We start from the raw sequence: 15,175 nt of genomic DNA, 5'->3' as shown, positions 1-15,175 counted from the left end.
GATTCCTATTGGCAATGCTTCTCTACATGGACTTGACAAGCTGTGTGAGTGGGTGCATTTGCACATCTGTGTCAGCAATGGGTGCAACTTAAAGTTGCTGAATGCATTCAATAGAAGGAGTGTCCACAAACATTTTGGACATATAGTGTAAGTAGCATCTTATTGAGTGCATGAACTATATGCGGTATAAGGTGGCGTTGGGCCTTAAAGCAAAAATTATGAGATTATTACAAATACATTTACCTTTAAATAGGTATCAAGTAAAGATTCATTAGACTGTATGTATCTCTATTTTTATCATCCATTTTTAGTTTTCTCCCTCATTTGAATAATGTACACTGTAAATAATTCTCTGGGTAAACAGACCAATAAAAATTCTGTAGATTAGTTAGAATAGCTCATATTTTACATTAACTTCCATTCAAATAACATTTTTTACCTTCTCCATTTTGGAGATGAACATGTTTTTCACCAGACAGCGAAGAAAAAAATGTCTTTAAAGGGTATATAAGCCAATAAATTATTTAATGGCCTTTTTGTTGGATGAATAATAACTTCATCAAACTGGGATGGCTGATTCTACTTCACACAATACTGTCTGGAAACCAGATCATAACCAATTGAGCCTTTTATGCCATTTTTTATTAGAAACGATCCAGTGGTACATTGTGTAAATCTTCTCAAACTCTCTTTGCCTATCCAAATGGCCACAGGTCTGAGAAAAGGGAGATGTATAAGGTTTTCCCATCACTATCTTGCTGTGTTGCACCCTGTGTAGAGTTTTTGAGGCGTCCCTGAAAGCAGAATAAAGGTAATGGCTCCTTATGCAGGCCTGCGGTTACTTCTACATGGTTCCTCTGTAGTAGTAAAGTATGTAATACCATATAAAATACACTTACAGTCAGGAAGAAAAGTGTAAAGTATAACAACACAAAACATCACATTTAATTATTCAGAAACATCAGAGACTTAAACTTACACGCTGAGGCCCAGGTCCTCCCTCAGCTGAAGACTTTTATAGACAAAGACAGACCTCTACTGGACACTTGTGGAACATTAAAGGGTGTGTGTGGGTCCAGTTGTGATGACTGTAAATGCGGTTTCCACATTTCCGAAAATATTTACACTGTTTTGAATCCATATATTACATTCTGTATCAAATGGACCACGTGTGCTAATGCTGTATAACTATCTGCTTGCTTTATAGATATACGGATACAGTATACAGTACATGTAGCTGATGTAAAAGTGATGTAGGCCTAAACAAAGGCTTATTCTTTGTATATGTCTTTGCCAACATAACAAATTTTACAAATAGCTTAGATAGATAGATCAATAGATAGATACATAGCAACCATGTGTAATCTCCACAAAAAACAATTGCAATTAAATAAGGCACTCTCACTGGTCACCTTGCTCAGTGCTGGCCAGACAGGTAAAAAGCCTCCCAGAACAGAGCTGTAGAGAAGTGGACCAATGTTCTCTGGAGTGATGGAGCTCCATCCAGTAGCTACCTTTTGGATGTGTTGGAGTGGCGTTTGTGATCCATACATAATCATCCAAAATCAGTACCTGGCCTGCATAATGCTCTTGTGGTTGAGTGCAGTCAAATCCTTCTAGTAATGTTTCAACATCTACCAGAAAGCCTCTCCTGAAGAATATAGACTATTATTATTATTATTATTATTATAAATATACCTTTGATGTGGGAAGAAAAGTAAAATTGGCAGGTGCCTACAAACGTTGGGGTAGATAAACAGACAGACGTATATTTGAATGAATTATGCTCTACCAAATGTCATGACACGTGTATATTTCTGGTATCGACTGGGTTTGAGCAGTATATTAATATATTAGGCAAATGTAAAAGTGATGCATGCCTAGACTGATCACATTTAAAAATCGCTGCACTTTTTATTTACGCGCAAACTGGGGAGAAATCTCACATACCAAAGTACTGGAGCTGACGGCAACAGACAGACACATTAAACACATCAAATCATCTAAAAAAAATAATAATAAAAAAAAAGGTTAAATAAATCAATTAAACAGAATAATGACCTCGTGCGTCTACGCAGCCTCGCGCGCCCTCATTGGTCGCCTCGCTTGTGGAGTTTTCAAAGCCAGACAGAGTGGAGCCAAACTCCGTGACGTCACACAGCTGCAGAACAGCCAAACCAGTCCATTGGAAAGAGGTGCAGGCCAAACGTGTCCTTCCGCCAAAGGCTGCTGTTCACACATGAGTGTTGTAACTCGGCACTGTGGAGGAAAGCCGGCAGATAATCAGACACACTTATTCTCACTGAGATAGACAAGCCCACCACTGCTGTTAGCGGACTTATACTCAGAACTAGGAAAATGAAATAATACGCCACGTGTAATGTATGACTTTTTATGCATAATAAAAAATATGTAGAAGCATCTGAATGCTCACATCAGCAATCACATCAAAAGGAAGTACCAAATTTATTTTCATTTTTTTTTTTTTTTATATATAAGCACCCTATTCCCCTGCTTTGAAAAAAAAAATAGTTCCAGCTAATTCAGGGGTGCACAACGGAGGTCCTGGAGGGCACGAGTCCAGCACAGTTTTATTATCTGTGTTATTTGGTTAGTTATCTTGCTAGCCAGCATGTCAGTATCTACATAATAGTAGCCTAGCTACATACCCACACTATTTACAGTTACTGTACAGCAATCAGAGAGCGAGTTCAGAGAGGAGAGTTAATTCAGAGGTGTACAACAGGGCTGGGGTCTAGCACAGTTTAGTAGCCCCCCTTACTCTTAACATCCCTACTTTCCCTGGCAGCTGCATGGGACATTGTCTAAACTTCATCCTATAGTAATTTTGTTTTTCTAAAGCCAAGTTAAGTTGGTTAGGCAAAGGGTGTCTTGAAACTGACAAACATCAAATTACCACATGTGTAAGCATCTACAGGAGCTTTGGCCCTATTTGTTTCAAAGCACATCTACACTCCATGTACATGTACACCTTCAGTGGACCTAGAAAGGTAGGCTGATCACTACTAAAGTATCAATACTTCTGATCATCCTGATTTCTTTTGGAGGATTGAGCTCAATACAAAAATACAGACAGTAAGTAAAAAAAGTGAAGATGTAACCTTTAGCTTAAATCAGTGTGGACAAATATTATCAAGTTTAAATCAATGTGGACAAAAAGTAAAAATATTCTGCTGGATAGGAACTATTTAGGTTTCCCAACAAAAACAGCCATATTAGACTGAGTGAATACTTTATAACAGCTGGTTATTATGGAGGTATTTCAGTGTATTCAATACTGCTGAACACTGTTTCACATATATCAAATACAAAAAAAAAAAAAGGTTTAAAAGGGTGTTTGAGCAAGATGCCATCAAACTATGCTGGCATCTGGCCTTCCAGGACCAGATTTCCCATTCCTGATCTAACGGTACCCAATCCCAGTCCTGGGGACCCCCCACACATGCTCCTCAGGTGCTCCTCACACAAAAATATTCAAGCCAGTTAAAACCCTGATCCGTCAGCATAGTAACCAAAGTATGTTAGACACTATTCTTCTCTTTTTAGATTAATATTAACATGAGATGTGTGGCTAAACACAGGTGCTGCCATCGGCACAACACACACAACACGACCCTGTGATGCCACCAAGCAGGCTAATAAGACCGGCAGCAGAGAGAGTGCCTGTCAAATAGGCGGATGGATACGGCCTGAGGTTGTTCGGCTCCAGTCTCTTTGACGCCAGGGCAGGAGAGACGAGGAGCGGGGGAAAGACGGGTAGAAAAAAAGGAAAAAAAAAAAAATCCTCCTTCATGTTAGCTAGTGTTTGTAAAACAGAGGAAAGGTCGAGGGACGCTACGACATTTATCAAAGGTATGCCATCTTTTGATAGTCCATCAGCAGACAAACAAGTTTCTATGGTTCTTAAACCGCTTAAATTAACTCGGGATAGTTAGCTCGGGTGTTTTCCACAGGGGGTGGGGTGTCGAGAAGTGATTGAAAAAGTTTTCTCTGGCTAGCTTGCTAATTTTTGGGTGCTAATATACTAGCTAGCGATGGGTGAATTGGGACTTTTTTTATTTTATGTGGTTTATAAGGTTTTTTTCTGCACTTTTAACAGTTATCTGTTTTATCTTCCACTCGCTGGGGGACTGTTTGGATGTGAATGTGTGAACTGTGGCCCGCGAAGTTGTACCCAGCTAGCTGTAACACTTTTTTTTTTTTTTTTAAACAACGAGCTGTGTTATTTACAGAGGTGGCCGATCCAGGTCCGGAGAGTGAAAATCCGCCCCAGGATTTTGTTCCAACTGCCTGGGCAGCGCTGCTGCAGCAGCGCTGCCCAGGCAGTTGGAACAAAATCCTGGGGCGGATTTTCACTCTCCGGACCTGGATCGGCTACCATTGGTTATTTAGTTCGTTAGCTTGTTAGCCAGCTTGTCCGTAGCTGCATAACATTAGCCTAGCTACACACACACTAGAAACCGCAACAGAGAGTGAGAACAGTTTAAAGTGAGAGGTTAAAATCTTTAAAAATATGAACTCATTTATTTATTTATTTATTAATTAGCTCCGGCAGCGTCGGGTGTTTCTGTGAAGCGCTGAGCCGGGATGTGAGGCAGGCTGAGGACTGGAGCTACAGATGCATGTCGTGGCGTGTCTTCCTGGCCGTTTCTGTGTGCTAGACAGTGAAGTTAATAAAGCCAGATTTCTTAAGTTGAGAGGGTTATAAGATCAAATCTAGCTCACAAATCAACTAGTTAAACGCTTTTAGCGTATTTAGCCCGAGTGAGGGGACTTGGACGGACTTGGAGGGGCATGTGGTGGTAAGCATCCTTCATAGCTAGCTGGTTGTTTGTGGGGTTGAGTACCATGAGGAATGTGAAGGTCCTTTTCTGATCAGTGGAAGAACACAAACTGTGGAGAGATACCAGCTTTCTACTGAAATGGATGTGATCTGATTAGAGAGGCACTGGTCTGTGGACTCGAGGTCTGCCTTTTGGGTGGACATGCTTTTCCATTGGTGCTTGTGGCAGTACCACACATGCTCCTAGCTGTCACCCAAAAACCATGCCTTTTTTCACTTTCTGACTTTGAAAGGACTAATGGAAGACAAACCTGTTTACATTAAAGGTTAAGCAGCCTTTCCTTCTCCTTAAAAGTTCCTATTTTGCAGGTACAAGGGCTTTGTCTGACAGCAAAAATACACCTTTGTTTATTAATTGGGTTAAAATTGTATATTCATAGACATATTGACTATACATTCTCTTGATGAGTGGTTGTTGGGGTTTAAGGTTATGTACCACCACGCTAAACTCCTACTAAAGATTTGTGTAGAGGTTTTTAGTTATTGACCTCGGATATACAAATGCAGTGCTGTACTTGGCAATGACCTTCCTCCCTTCCCTTGAAAAGAATACCAATCATTTAAAAATAGTTTACGTCTGTAGCATCAGAGCTTGTTCTCCGACGCCGATAAACATGTGTGAAAATCTACTTTTAATGTCAATAGCCTGCTTTTCTGACCTTACCACTGCACAGATAGCTTATCTCTGCGTCCACAGATAGAGCCCCAGCTCCAGCTAACAGTTCATCAGTTTAAATATTGTCTAAGCTTACTGCGCACCCTCTGACGAGTGTTGTACTTAAAGACTTAAAGAGGTCTCTCGCGTACACACTGTCTGACTGGTTTGCATTAAAATGCTCAGAAAGGAAACTGACGAGCCCAAATGAGAGAGCAATCCAAAGTCTTCCCAGGGATCACAGGATGGTTATGGCACACCCAGACAGTGTTTGGGTTTGTTGGTGTTGGTTGGGGAGTGTTGGTCTGGTTTTTGTCTTCTGCGCACCTCAAAGCGCAGTATTCAGGATTTCAAGATGTGTATTGTTGCTTTTACACACAAACCTTGTATCATAATTTTTATAGGAGAAGGACAAAGCCATCTTTTTACTGTTGTTCAGGTAATTTTGTTTTTTGAACCACTTTAGTTGTTTAGTTTCTCACAATATTTTGACATGTTAGAGTTATATATTTATAAATAAGTGCTTTATGATGTTACTTTCCTTTTTGCATTAACCCAGTAAATCACCGCCACAAACAGCACATTCACATTTGTGATGTAGTGTTGTGGGTGCACCAAGCACCAAACAGGTGTGTGGGGTTGATTTTGTTGTGTAGTTGTTGTTTTTTTGTTTTGTTGTTGTTTTAATGAAAAAATGATTAATTGTAAAATAATAGTCGAGTTTATAAAGTGTTTATTTTATTTGAAGGCTAAAATTAGAACTTGAGCTCATCCCTCTCTTGAACTTGGGCTAAGCTATTAATTTACCTGTACAAGTAACAGTTTTAGTGTCACTGTCAGTTATATACAGCAGTCGAAACATGACAGATATTAGCAGTGTAATAAACCTATTTTCAGGTCCAATGTGGTTTGCGACTCGGGTCAGGATTTGATGTGATTTTAGATATTTTGTGTGTAATTATTTTCTACACAGATTCTTTTGGCTCAGAATTACAATTTAAATTTCCGAAATAATGTCTTGCAATACAGCAAACACACATCTGAGCTATAAACAATATTAAAGTTCCTCAAATACTGTCCCATACGTACTGCAGTGGTTTTCAATTAGTGTGCTTGCTGCACTCCATCCTGTTTAACAGACCCGATTACGCTGTTCATAATGAAACCTGCAGTTTGGTCAGTGTTTTTTAAGCACTGAGAATATCAACGATGTGCTCAGAAGTTCATGGTCGCTGTCATGTTGACCGTCTTGGCCTCTTCACATAAATCTTAATCTCTGTAATGTATTGACGTCCCACCCTGACTTTGAGAATTTATATTTGGCAAAGCACTACTAAAGTAAGGTTCTAGGTCCTGCTCAGACAGTCATTTATTGTTATATAGAGAATGTGTTTATATAAAGTGCCATCCCTTCTGCCATCCCTTTTGTATGGCTGTAGAAAGCTGTGTTGAAGGGTTGTTGGTGCTGATGCTGAAAATACATGAGTAAATGTGAGGTCATCATCCAAAATGGACTCTTTTGGGAAAGTGCTGTTGAGCATTCAGTCCCACAAGAGTGGTAGGATGGTAATCATTGCTCTGTTGCAAAAAAGGACTGCCCTGTTTGTGTGGATGATGTAAGTCTCCAGGGACTGGGGGATGTATGGTGTCAAAACCAATAAAACAAAGCTCTGTTAAGCCCACTGCACTTCAGCTGTACATGGGTGTGACCTTCTCTCCCCCCCTTCTCTCTGAGACAGATTGGAGATCTTGTTTGGTGACAGGTCCCATAGTGCAGATGTTTGCTTGTATTGGGCCTGGCTATGTATTTTGTCTAGGTCATGCATGACCAGTGCTGAGTCAGTTCATTTCATTTTCAGTTGAAATAGAGCAAGCTTAATTTTCCTTACAGCATAAGGGTTTCTTTAAGGCCTACACCAATGGACGAGCTTTAGCGCAGTAGGAGGCCGCCCATGAAGACTGGAAAAATCAATAGAGGTAAATGCTTTCGATTGGTTTTCATTTAGAAGATGGTACAACAGAGCTGGCTGAATGTAAGCCGCTGGGTTGAGTTGATCTGTTCTAGGCAGTAGGGAACTGTTTGTGTATGGTGCATGCGTTTGTTTCATGTTTGGGAGTCGTGTCCTCTGCTTCCTGTAGTAAAGGTTATTGTATTGCTGTCATCAGTCACGCGCCATTAAAGCTTTAGTTGGGTTGGAACAAGCTGCTGATTCAGGGAAGTGTTTGTTGCTGCTAATAGGAAGGGCTTTGAATATGAATTCAACAGTCAACATAAGCTTGTACCATAAGCAGTCGTGTCTCTGTAGCACCTGTACTGCCAAACTGAAACTTCAAGCATAAAGCCATAGTCAGTCATTCAAAGCGTGTTTGTTGTCTTCAATTTCTTTATTTTTTTTGTTTGTTTAAAACTTTCCCCCCAGAGCTATGAGGCTAATTTACTAATTAGCTAATTACTTTTATCTAGTGCAAAACTAATGAAGTAGACTTTGGGCACCAAACCTTAGCAGATCAGCAGTGTTTGGGATAAGGGGAAATTCATCAGCAAGTAATTTCTTTTCTTTAATTATTGTTTTACCCAATCACTCATTGCTTGTTACCACGCTGGTGGTCTATATGCCAGTGGACAAGAGAGGGGCAGCACTGGATTGTGAGGGGGCTGAGACAGAAGTGAGAGAAGATGACCTACTTTTCTCAGTTAGTGCACAGAAAGGAGCTTCCCAGTCCCTGGCTAAACTACACTCTATGTCTGCCTTCTTCCAGTCATTCCAAAATGATTAGGCTTTGCTTGTCTAAAGATGCTGTTTTAATTACTACTGCTGCTGCTACTACTACAACTGCCATGTCTTTATGGACATGGGAGTCCTCTGAATAGTAACAGTTTTTCCTGATGGGCTGGGGCTGACGTTTGGCAGCTGAAGAAGAGGTCAAGGGGAAGGGATGTGGCTACAGGAAGTGGCTCACAGTGGCCTGATATCCTTTTTGTCTTGCTTTGCTCGCAATATTTCCAGCAGCTGGGCTTTGCTCTGCTCTGCTGTTCTCTGTCTGTCCTGCTGACTCGCCCTGAGAGCTCCCTGGGTGGGGCATGGAGAGCCTGTTGCTTACAGATGCAACACAATGGTGCTCTGTTATAGCGCACCACAACACATGGTAAATGGGTACTTCCCAGGCCACGCTTATCGGAATGAGTGCTCCTTTTCCCTCTCTTTTTATAAGACTGAATAGTATTTAACAGTATTCCGCACACACAAGTAGTCCTGCTGATCGTTTTAGGATCTTGCAAGAATTGGCAACAGAGTTCATAACGCATCATGTGTTTGATTTATATGCTCACTTGTCAATGTCCAGCATCTTCTTTTCTCATGTGGTACATCAAAGTTGTTTGACTTTTTTGAATTAATGTTTGTACTTTCTGTGTATATAGCCTATTTTATGCATTAAACAAATCACTCAATAATGGCTTGAATATAATAAATTGCCCCTAAAAAAGACAAATGATTAATGAATGGTAACATGAGATCAAATGTCAAATGTGGCATTGGTTTGAGGGGTTTCACTATGTGTGGATGTGTGGAAATGTCATATGAATCCTATGCAGTATTTTATTAAATTGGCTGCATATCTTGGATTTTTCCCCTGTTTATTTCCTCTCAGCAGTAACTGTCCTGCGAAACGGTGTAATTTGAATTCAAGCAATCCTTTAATGTCTGTAATGCCTCTGTTTGTAAATTAGAGAACTATACATTTTATCTTAAGCTGTGTTTCAAGAAGTGTTTCATGTATCTCAAGAGATTAGTATTTGTGGTTGTAACACATCTTTTCACTGTTTTGCAGGTGCCGTTCTATAAATTTGCCCTTTCCCCTGCATATCCTGTGTTTAGCATGGATTAGGCCAGCTGCTCTTTACGCAATCTGCAGCTAACCATCAGTTTAAGAGCAGTTCCAAGCATCGGTTCATTCCCTACGTTACCCCTTGCACCCAGTTCCTGAGTGGTTGTGACCCGGTTACACCCCCATTGCCCCCCCCCCCATCCCACCCCCCCACTGCAAGCCTTCCTGAGCACCAGCAGCTGCGTCCTGCCTCAGTTTCCTGTCCTTGGCCGTGCAAGGCTAAAGCCCCTTCGCTCCCTAAATACACCCCCTAACACACACACACAAACACAGCCATCCTCCTGGCCCAGTGCAGCCAGACTAGCGGTTCAGCTCCCTCTTCCTGGTGCACCGTGGCACGATGACCTCTATGTCCAGCCTGTTTTCGTTCACCAGCCCAGCGGTGAAACGCCTGCTGGGCTGGAAACAGGGTGATGAAGAAGAGAAATGGGCTGAGAAGGCTGTGGATGCTCTGGTTAAGAAGCTAAAGAAGAAGAAGGGTGCCATGGAGGACCTGGAGAAGGCCCTGAGCAGCCCTGGGCAGCCTAGCAAGTGTGTGACCATCCCACGCTCACTGGACGGTCGCCTGCAGGTGTCCCACAGGAAGGGCCTCCCCCACGTCATCTACTGCCGCGTTTGGCGCTGGCCTGACCTGCAGTCCCACCATGAGCTCAAGCCCCTGGAAGTGTGTGAATACCCATTCGGCTCCAAACAGAAAGAAGTGTGCATCAACCCCTACCATTACAAGAGGGTGGAAAGTCCTGGTAAGCCTTGACGACTCAAGCGCTTCTTTATACACGGTCACATGGTGTAAAACATGACGCAAACAAGACTTCTGATGGACAGGGTACAAGCAGATTTCTCATAATGAATATCTAGTGGTTGTGTAAGGCAAGGCTATCGCATTCCTCTTGTTTCTGAAAGGCTTCCCAATCAGTGTAACCTGTGCTGCACTCTGCTCTGAAAATGCTGTGGATCAGGAGCACTGTATTGAACTTTTCAAGGACAGATATCACATGTCATGTTGGAGAGAGAAAACACATTTCTGTTGAGGCAGAAACTGAGCTGTTTTGCTTTGACTTTTGCCTTGAAGCTGGAACTGCCTAGCTATAATGTTCTTGTTTGTGCAAGTCAGAAAATAGGTCTAACTGAAGAGTAACACATGCAGAACCCTTACTATATAATGTATAGTGTCACACTGTAGAACATATAGTAATATGTCTGTTTGTTGGGCTGTTTTCTAAAAGATACTTCTAAAAGAAACTATGCATTATTTAAAGGACACCTGCAGTAATTGGTTATTTTTAATGACAGCAAATTGTTATAATATTATATAAGATATGTTTAACCACTAATTTCATGAATTTGTCACAGCTATGTATCAGTACATGGTAGTGCTTCATGATATTACAAACACTGACATTACAAAAGTAAAAAAAAAAAATGCACTATATAACTTGCTTCTGGCACATATGTCATGGAAAATGAGAACAGTGCAGAATTGTTTGTATATATTGTGATATATATTTTATGACCTTGCACATCCTGCCATGTGACTATTGCACATATGCTTTGCAATGGCAGTGCTGATGCCATATATTTTGTGCATCACTAGTATGCAGCAGTGTCTATTACAGAATTAATTTTGTAAGTAATTGCTAAGAAAATGCTCATTTCCACTAGCGCTGCTGAATTGTTGGCTGAATGCTGAGCTGTTCAGTCTAGAACTAGTTAAACACACTTTACTTCAAACACCCTTCCTGCATCATATATAAGAATGTTTTAGGTTTTTAAAATGTTTGACTTTGTTTGTTTGTTTGTTTTTTCCCCATCCCCTCTTCCATCAGTGCTTCCTCCAGTGTTGGTGCCCAGACACAGCGAGTTCAACCCCCAGCACAGTCTTCTAGTGCAGTTCCGCAACCTTAGCCACAATGAGCCACACATGCCTCTGAATGCCACCTTCCCAGAGTCCTTCCAGCAGCACAGTGGAGGTGGCTCCTTCCCAGTCTCTCCGAATTCACCTTATCCACCCTCCCCTGCCAGCAGTGGCACATACCCCAACTCCCCTGCCAGCTCGGGCCCATCCAGCCCCTTCCAGCTTCCAGGTATTCACATTTACAGCTCCCTCAGCTGTCAGTATATTTCAGTACAGCAGATTGTAAACTGTATATGTACGTGGGATTTGTCAACGTTCCATTGGGGTGTTGAGGTCGTATGTAGATATTTATAAAGCCCAATTTTAATTTGGCGCAAATGGAATGCAGAGGGTTCTGCAGTTCTTGACTAGAAAAATAGCTCTTGCTAGGGGAACTTATCAGTTGGCAAAGCTAAATGTTTGTGATACAAAATGCCTGTGATACAAAAAGCTGATGAATTATGAAGGTCAGCTGTACAATGCTGGGACCCTGTGTATCCTGAACAATTGAAATGCCAGCTAAGCAGCACAGCAAAGCCCAATGAGATGAATGTAGCGGTGCTGCTGGGTGCCCATCGCTGGGCACAAGCCTGTCCGCTCCCATTCTAGATCTGTGGGATTTGCTGATGCCTGCATCCGCAGGCTGGGTCCTCTCAGGCGTAAGGAACGCTAATGTTTTATAACGGTCGGAGAGAGAGACTAAAGGAAGGATTGTGTTGAACTCATGGCTCAGTGTGTTTGACTGGATTTAGCATAATACCCTTTATGATACCTTTTTGTACACTGTGATGAATTTAGCATAATGCAGTTACCTTTAGGTTCTGTGCATCTGTGTATCTGTTTGTGTCCAGTGGTTTTAATGGCCATCCACATAGTGTTGTATTCAGATGGAAACAGTGGTAGATGGGAAGGGTGTATAATGTCTATATGCCATAACCAACTAAAAACTGCAGCGTCGGTTTCTGTTTGTCATGATGAAAGTCTTAGTAAAATCTCCCGCGTATCTGCATTGTAGTGGTCAAACTGCTTTTTCTTATTTTGCTCTTGATGGAATCAGATCTCCTTGTCGAAAGTGCTGTGGGTGAAGGGTTGGTTTGGAACGGGCGTTTGATGTCAGGGACTTGTGAAATCAGACACTAAAAGCTTTCCATAAGATGGGGGGCGGGAGGGTGATTCTTCCGGTAAAGATCCATTGAAACATTGACTCCAGGGTATTGATGTGGATGAACCATTTGTTGGCAGCAGCGTCTCCCCTTCTAACTGCTTTCTTTATGGTGTCTCTTTTCCAGCTGACACCCCTCCCCCTGCCTATATGCCTCCAGAAGAGCAGATGGGGCAGGATGGCTCTCAGTCCATGGACACTGGCAGCAGCATGGTACCTCAGAACATGCCCAGAGGAGGTAAGGGTGTCGCAGCCTCTGCTCTCAGTTGTACTTCTCTCAGTTCCCTGTATTAGTTGATTAGCCTGTGTCTGCCAAAACAGTATGATGGTTTCACACTATTGCTGCAAAATGTTTTTGCACATCTCAGCAATTCATTTTTAATGAGGAAATTGTTTACTGCACTGCCTGCAGTGCTGAAAGTTTACATTTATCAAACTTTAAACCTGCACAGCCAAAGTACTCAAGTGTTGGCCATCCTGTCACTGTAAACCATGGCAGAAACATGTAATCTTCATCTTTTTAATTTTGGAAAACATAAGTTGTGGTTTTGGTTTGACTCCTTTCAGTCTGGTTTGCCACTTTGACAAATCAATGAAATGATTAACCCAGAATTAAGAATCCGGTCCTGTTGTGAGCTGTGTCTTTTTGCACTTTTACCAGTTCATGTTGCAGATCATCAGTCCGTACAATACTGTAGCTTTTGCACTTCTCTAAAGCACGTCTTTCTTTTTTTCTTTCTTCTTTATCTTCCCATCAGATGTACAGCCAGTTGAGTATGAAGAGCCCAGTCACTGGTGCTCCATTGTGTACTATGAGCTGAATAACAGAGTGGGTGAGGCTTACCACGCCTCCTCTACCAGCGTTCTGGTGGATGGCTTCACTGACCCATCCAACAACAAGAACCGTTTCTGCCTGGGCCTGCTCTCCAACGTCAACCGCAACTCCACCATTGAAAACACCCGCCGCCATATTGGCAAAGGTATGCACAAAGTTCATGATGTTCCCAATGAGGAGCATTGTGTTCTTTTTATGTTCTGCATCTAAGCAGATTTGAAACAGCGTCTCTTTTAATATCAGCCAGTTAAGCTTTGGGCTTGTGTTGCAGCCAGTAATATGGGCAGTGTTTTGCTAGTAAAAATGCAGGTGAAATGGGTATGACTTCTATAGCAGGATAATGGTCCTAAATGTGCCCCAAGTGTACCTGCAAGCTGATGATTTTGCCATTACCCTCACTGTTCCCTGACCCAACCATTATTAAACATGTGTGAATAGACCTCAAAAGTGCAGTGCATGCAAGATGGTCTCACGGCACTAAAAGTGACAAACACAAAGGCCCTTTTCAAGGAAGAGAGGGTGGAAATAAGTCTTAGCTGGCTATGAAAAGCATTTACAAGCTATGGTACTTGCCAAGCATGGTGCAAATTTTTGGTTTGGACATTTTTCCCTTGTTTATTATTTTGAAACTATGAACAGGGGGGGGGGGTAATTTTGCTTAAAATATTTAAGAACTGTGTTCTGTAACATTATGGCATTTGGAAATGAGGTCATCTTTAAAATGTTACATTAACAGTTTTTGACCGGGGGTGTCCAGTTTCTTTTGGATTGTATTTGAAGTTTTATCTTCTGTTTGCCTCTGTCTAATTTTAGGTGTCCATCTGTATTATGTGGGAGGAGAGGTGTACGCTGAGTGCTTGAGCGATACCAGCATTTTTGTCCAGAGCAGGAACTGCAACTACCACCATGGTTTCCACCCCACCACCGTCTGCAAGATCCCCAGTGGCTGCAGCCTCAAGATCTTCAACAACCAGGAGTTTGCCCAGCTTCTCGCCCAGTCTGTTAACCATGGCTTTGAGGCTGTCTATGAGCTAACCAAGATGTGCACCATTCGCATGAGCTTTGTAAAGGTACTTTCCCTGATTATAAACTGCATGTATGTAAATGTATGCTACCATTTTTCTTTATATTTCTATGCATGACTTGAGTGAAGTGACTACATTTGCCATTTCTCTCTCTCTCTCTCAGGGTTGGGGAGCTGAGTACCATCGACAAGATGTGACCAGCACCCCCTGCTGGATAGAAGTGCATCTGCATGGTCCCCTCCAATGGCTGGACAAAGTACTGACTCAAATGGGCTCCCCTGTGAACCCCATCTCCTCGGTTTCCTAATGATGGGCCCTCCATGGGCTGGGAGGATCTTTTTATGTGGATTTTTGTTCAATGCTTTTTTTCCAGTTTTGAAAGAAAAGGAGGTCTTAAGGGCTGAACTGTTTACACTACCTGCTGAAGGGCCATGGTACCCTGAAGCAGTCAGAACGATGAGAAATAACTGAGGCTACAAGCACATTTAGCAGAGGAAAATTCTAGGCAGTGGCATACAATGGACTAACTACTGCTATAGCAATTGCCTTCATGTTTGTTTTTAAATTTATGCTTGTATGAGTTTTTTTTCCTCTATCTGTAGGTAATCTTGTAGTTGAATGAAATAATTTCATGTATCTTTACTTCACCTTACACCTGTCAGAATGGCAATCTTCTGATTCTATAAGAATCTTTTTACTTGCTGTGTTGTCTAATCCCATTTATTCTCATAGTCTCTCTTATGTTTACTATTAGACTCTGCTCACTACAGTTGTTTCCTTTTTATAGCTTTTATTGCCTTAAGGCAAAAACACAAGGTTACTGCTTTTAAATAAAGTCTCTATCTGATGAAA

At 41.7% G+C, this 15,175-nt stretch overlaps 1 protein-coding gene across 2 annotated transcripts; it reads left to right on the top strand.

The window, feature by feature from the left end:
- The first annotated feature begins 3,744 nt into the window (after nucleotides 1-3,744).
- smad5 (SMAD family member 5) lies at nucleotides 3,745-15,175 on the top strand. 2 transcript variants are annotated; one of them, XM_072663089.1, is made up of 7 exons: nucleotides 3,745-3,873; nucleotides 9,351-10,150; nucleotides 11,234-11,491; nucleotides 12,591-12,701; nucleotides 13,222-13,443; nucleotides 14,112-14,368; nucleotides 14,487-15,175. In XM_072663089.1, the coding sequence occupies exons 2-7, from the start codon at nucleotides 9,748-9,750 to the stop codon at nucleotides 14,628-14,630; spliced, it is 1,395 nt and encodes a 464-aa protein (XP_072519190.1). In that variant the 5' UTR covers nucleotides 3,745-3,873; nucleotides 9,351-9,747; the 3' UTR covers nucleotides 14,631-15,175. The 2 variants fall into 2 exon arrangements, with proteins under 2 accessions (XP_072519190.1, XP_072519191.1); XM_072663090.1 differs by lacking the exon at nucleotides 3,745-3,873 and having other exon boundaries at nucleotides 4,408-10,150.

Source organism: Salminus brasiliensis, chromosome 19 (assembly GCF_030463535.1).
Source record: "Salminus brasiliensis chromosome 19, fSalBra1.hap2, whole genome shotgun sequence".
Taxonomy (NCBI): Eukaryota; Metazoa; Chordata; class Actinopteri; order Characiformes; family Bryconidae; genus Salminus; species Salminus brasiliensis.
Note: the sequence above shows the minus strand (reverse complement) of the source record. Positions and strands in the feature narration are given on the sequence as shown.

What these genes read in the sequence shown, in the direction of transcription:
- smad5 (XM_072663089.1), top strand. Translation starts at nt 9,748, where the DNA reads ATGACCTCTATGTCCAGCCTGTTTTCGTTCACCAGCCCAGCGGTGAAA. An exon ending in TCAGAACATGCCCAGAGGAG is followed by an intron (nt 12,702 to 13,221) that starts GTAAGGGTGTCG and finishes TCTTCCCATCAG; the next exon opens with ATGTACAGCCAGTTGAGTAT. An exon ending in TTCGCATGAGCTTTGTAAAG is followed by an intron (nt 14,369 to 14,486) that starts GTACTTTCCCTG and finishes TCTCTCTCTCAG; the next exon opens with GGTTGGGGAGCTGAGTACCA.